This window comes from Priapulus caudatus, unplaced genomic scaffold (assembly GCF_000485595.1).
Source record: "Priapulus caudatus unplaced genomic scaffold, Priapulus_caudatus-5.0.1 Scaffold31, whole genome shotgun sequence".
Classification (NCBI taxonomy): domain Eukaryota; kingdom Metazoa; phylum Priapulida; class Priapulimorpha; order Priapulimorphida; family Priapulidae; genus Priapulus; species Priapulus caudatus.
Genome location: NW_014577092.1, coordinates 170,619 through 175,443, shown reverse-complemented (window position 1 = coordinate 175,443; position 4,825 = coordinate 170,619). Strand labels below are relative to the sequence as shown.

General features: G+C 45.7%; 1 protein-coding gene across 1 annotated transcript in view; it reads left to right on the top strand.

Annotated features, from left to right (window-relative positions):
- LOC106816267 (reversion-inducing cysteine-rich protein with Kazal motifs-like) overlaps nucleotides 1-4,825 on the top strand; it is a 37,068-nt gene that overhangs the window by 18,622 nt on the left and 13,621 nt on the right. Inside the window, exons 2-5 of the mRNA XM_014820851.1 lie at nucleotides 91-270; nucleotides 2,720-2,801; nucleotides 3,284-3,481; nucleotides 4,225-4,365. Of these exons, the coding sequence (XP_014676337.1) occupies nucleotides 91-270; nucleotides 2,720-2,801; nucleotides 3,284-3,481; nucleotides 4,225-4,365 (601 nt within the window). The remainder of the gene's footprint in view (nucleotides 1-90; nucleotides 271-2,719; nucleotides 2,802-3,283; nucleotides 3,482-4,224; nucleotides 4,366-4,825) is intronic.

The following is a 4,825-nucleotide window of genomic DNA, read 5'->3' as shown; positions in this document are numbered from 1 at the left end:
TATATATATATACGAATCCTAACAAGCAGATAGCGAGCGACCTGATCGCGGTAAATCCCTTTTACTGACGGAACTCTCCGTGTTGCACAGGACCCGGACCCACTGTGGCAGTGCTTTCTGTGGAACTCGGCCTCCGGTCCGAAGGACAACAACCGTCACAGTCGCAAGAACGACCGCGTGTCGACGATTGACACGACAGGTCTGGACGCTGCGAAGCTACAGTGCTGCAGCAAAGCGGTGACAACCAAGTGTCGCAACCTCTGCATACGGGTACGTGGCTCTTTCGTGTCATCTTTTCGTGCTTTCTTTTCTTCTTCTTCTTCTTCTTCTTCTTCTTCTTCTTCTTCTTCTTCTTCTTCTTCTTCTTCTTCTTCTCCTTCTTCTTATGGTTGATCATCGTCACCGCGTCGTCATCGTTATTATCGTTGTCGTCATTGTTGTTGTTATCGTCGTGGTCGGCGTCGTCGTCGTCGTCATCGTCGTCGTCATCGTCGTCGTCGTCGTCGTCGTCATCATCATCATCATCATACTCATCTCCATTATCGCCGTATTCTTTTTCTTTTTTCTCTTCTTCTTCTTTTCTTCTTTGTCTTCTTCTTCATTTTCTTCTCCCACCTACTCTTCATCATTTTTTCCTCTTCTTCCATATCATTTTTTTCTACTGACTTCCCTTCTCTGCTTCTTTCATTTTTTGTCGAGCTCTCATCGCCGCGACTACTCTCCGCTGCTTTTTGCCGTGATGTAAATGCGCCCATTTTAAAATGAGAGGTTATGGCTAAAATGTAAAAACGACGTGATATTTCAAGGAATCACCACCCTAGAAAAACACCTATGAATGTTGTAAATTATGTTGCAACTGCTGTGTGCCTTCCGGTGCTTCTGTCAGAAGATTGTACTGTATAACAAAGAGTTGAGCGGTAAATCATCGTCATATTCCCTTATCGCTATAATTCGGTCAGTATCCGGCGAGAAAATGTCTGGACGCAGATGTATATCAACCTATACACCACGATACAGCCGAGATAGTGAAGAAGGGAAGTAATTCATCCGAGGTTGACAAAGTGCATACCTGTATTTGAAACGGAAATGAACGCGAAAGTTACAGGGAACCGGAAGCGGAAGAGGAAGTTCCCTAACCCCTCGTGGGTTTGCATGCGTACTCCATTGAAAAGCGCGAGCGCGTCGTTATCTTTAGCAATTAACAAACGATAATTAGCATCGGCACAATCTTAATTAAAGGCAAGAGCAAAGACAAACACGACGAGCGCATTTTAATCCGATGTAGATTGTACGGTATGTAAGACGGACGCCAGACTAAACCGCAGAGTACGTTTTGATATAAAATACTTAAGAAACACCGTCGAGACAACCGCGGCGAGTAGGTCCGTAATATGTATATATGAGTATATGTATATATGAGTATAATTATGTATATATGAGTATATATGAGTATATGTATAATATATTAGTATAATGTATATATGAGTATATGTATATATGCGTATATGTATATATGAATATCCTTCGCCTCCTTTCCCTCTCCCTCCTCCTCCTCCTCCTCCTCTTCCCCCTCCTCCTCATTTTCCACCTCGTCATACTCCCTTTTCCCACCTTCTACCTCCTCTTCCCCTTTTTCCCCTTCTCCTCCTCCTTTTACGCCTACATTTACTTCCTTTCCCCCTTCTTCTTCCACCTCCCCTCCCCCTTCCTCCCCCACGCTCCTGTGAAAGCGCGAGAGGAAATGTCACCATCCACGGATGATCCGCGGATGCTTGCTTCGCTGCGGAAGGATTCACGTAATCCGACAGCGGCCGTTGGCAAGGCTTTATGGCGAATCTGGTAACATTACGCGCGCTTATCAAGTGTCTCATAAGGTCATACTTGGGTGCTTGGCTGCGACCGGTTGCGCTTCGGTTATTCCGCGCGTGTTTTTGGCGTCATACACGGGGTTATTATTACGTACTATTATTATTACCGGCATCGAAAAATGTGTGCACAGACATAAACATATTACTTAACTCCCGTGTCTACAACGTTCCCACACTTAAGCAACTGTAATTAATATTGTTCTGTTCGATCTCTCTATATTTCCCCCCCCCCCATTGTCTCTACCTCTCCTTCTCTCCGTTTCTGCCCTTGTATGTCTAATTGTCTATATGTTTATTTATCTGCTAATTTATTTATTTACACATTTACTCAACACACGCACACGCATTCATATATTCCACAGATAAACGCTATTATTTTCGGTTAGTCACGATTACCACTCAGCTCTGGCATTTCCCTTGCAGCCATTGATAAGTATCTGTACAGCTATTTAAGTTGGTCCGAGATATCCCGCCCCAGGACTAGGTGCTGGCTGGCATTAATATGAGACAGGGAGTGGCTAAGGCCTATCTCATTTCATAGCCGCACTAGTTTCAATTTGTCGAGCTTAATGGGGCGTGCTCACATCTCACAGCTCCGTAAACTGTTGCGCGCGAGGTGGAGACATCTGGCGGCGCGCGTAGCGTCTGTAGCCACCGGAAGAAAACGGGCGTTAGAAAAATTGCGCGAAAACGCCGCTAGGCAAAATAATAAAATAAATAAATAAAAATGTTATTTAAAATATTTATTAAATGATAAAATAATCGGAAGGTGTATAAAAATACTGCGCAGCAGAGAGTTGTTCTCTATAACTATTTCGTCAGTATTCACAGTGTCTGTGTTTTTGCTCCAGTCCCTGTCCAGAAGCGATTTGCACGGGCACTGCAGACAAAGCCATGAACCCAACTTCTACAACTGCCTCGGCAGGCGAGAAGGTGTGTATACATTGTAGTCACTGTAGTCACAAGCTGCTTGCTTCATCATCAAGTCCGTGTTTTCTCACATTGAGAAGTTGAGACGCATAGGACGTCAGTATCTTTGATGTCACGCCAGCAGTAGTTGGAAAATATTCGGTTCCATAAGTAAATGCGTTAAAAGTTCTTTCATCTCGACTTGTAGCGTCTGTGTCAACGATCTGCAAGAGATGGGTTATTTCTTATTTGTATCTGTGTCAACATACCGCAGTACCACCTTGCCGCAATTGTGAGACGGGATATATGGTACTTCCACAATCTCACCATTTCACCATCGTCTGATCTCCACCATCTGTGTGGCAAATAATGGTTTCTTGATGCTACCTCTCCCTCCCCGTGCTATTCCCCCACATATTCATGTTAATTCATCCCTCACCGTACTGTTCTGCCATCCATGCGTACCCCTCCGTCTATACGTACTATTTCTCTACATCGCCGTGTAGACGGACATAAGTGCTGCTCGCACGCCAGCACGGACGAGTGTCGCGACGCGTGTTCGGCCATCTTCGACCGCGACACGACGCCGACGCCCGCCGACCGCAAGGCGATCAACGAGCACTGCTTGCACCATCATAACAAGCGCGTGCTCAAGTGCGTCGAGAACTACTCAAAGACGACACCCGCCTCGAACCCGATGGAAAGTAAGTGACCGCTGTGTGGGGGAGAGTGACCGCTGTGTGGAGGAGAGTGACCGCTGTGTGGAGGAGAGTGACCGCTGTGTGGAGGAGCGTGACCGCTGTGTGGAGGAGAGTGACCGCTGTGTGGAGGGGAGTGACCGCTGTGTGAAGGAGAGTGACCGCTGTGCGCGTTGGCAGCTGCGTTTTCACGGGGATTCGTGGTCACCCCTAGCTAGACATGTTTAAACGGTGCCCTTCGACACGGTGCCTGTTGCTTTACTCGTTTCAACTCCATTGCTGTTATTTCATGCAATTCAACGACATGACTGTTATTTCAGACTCGCTTCATTTCACTGGGATTCAGGATGACCGATGAAACAATATTTATATATATATTTTTACTCCTGAGGTAGAATTGTAGGCAGTGAAGTCTGACGTTAACAATGCGATCAGATGTGGGCATTAGAGACAGTGGTATTAGATAAGTTTATCAGTTTATTTTTAACGGTGTTTACCAGTAGTTTACCCAAAGTGATCCGCTTTCAATTCAATATCCACTGGCTTTAACGCGATTGTTCAGGCGTGGTGTACAAACCGTATCCGTTACTTGACTCTTTTACTGACAACTGACCATCTTTACTTTTCCTTCACTTCAATACCTGTCGTTTCACTTGCCGCAACACTATTGCTGTTAATTAGTGCAATTCAACGCAGTGCCTATTGTTTCTTACTTGGCTATTGTTTCTCACTCGTTTCGTCTCTTGCAGGCATCCACTGCTGCGAGAAGTCACACAGCGAGCAGTGCAGGCAGGCTTGCCAGCAGGTGCTACGTAACTTCACTACGGAGCAGGAGATCATGGACGGTCTAGTCGCGGGCTGCGGTCTGCCCTTCAAACGACCTCAGGTACGTGACCATGTCGAACATAGAAACTAAGTTACGTGGCCCCGTCCTCCGCAAAATGCAGGAACTCTGCTACGGGACTCCTCTCCGTAAAACATAGGAAAGTCTGTACTTGGCACCCCTACCCTGCATAATGTAGGACCTTCTGTACGGAACCCCTCTCCGTAAAACGTAGGAAGTCGGTACTTGACACCCCCTACCCTGCAAACCATAGAAGCTCCTGTAAATAACCCCCTACCGGCAAAACGTAATCCCTCAGATATGCCCCCCCCCCAGATGACACCTTTGCTTCTTTACGGACATCCAACTGTACGGATATCCCATATCCCTATTCATAACCCTAACTATAACTATTCTTTTTTGGGAGTTAAGATAGAGAGAAAGATAGAGAAAAATGTGCGACAGAGAGTGATTGAGAGATAGATAGATTGATTGATAAATCAATCAATCAATAAATAAATAAATAA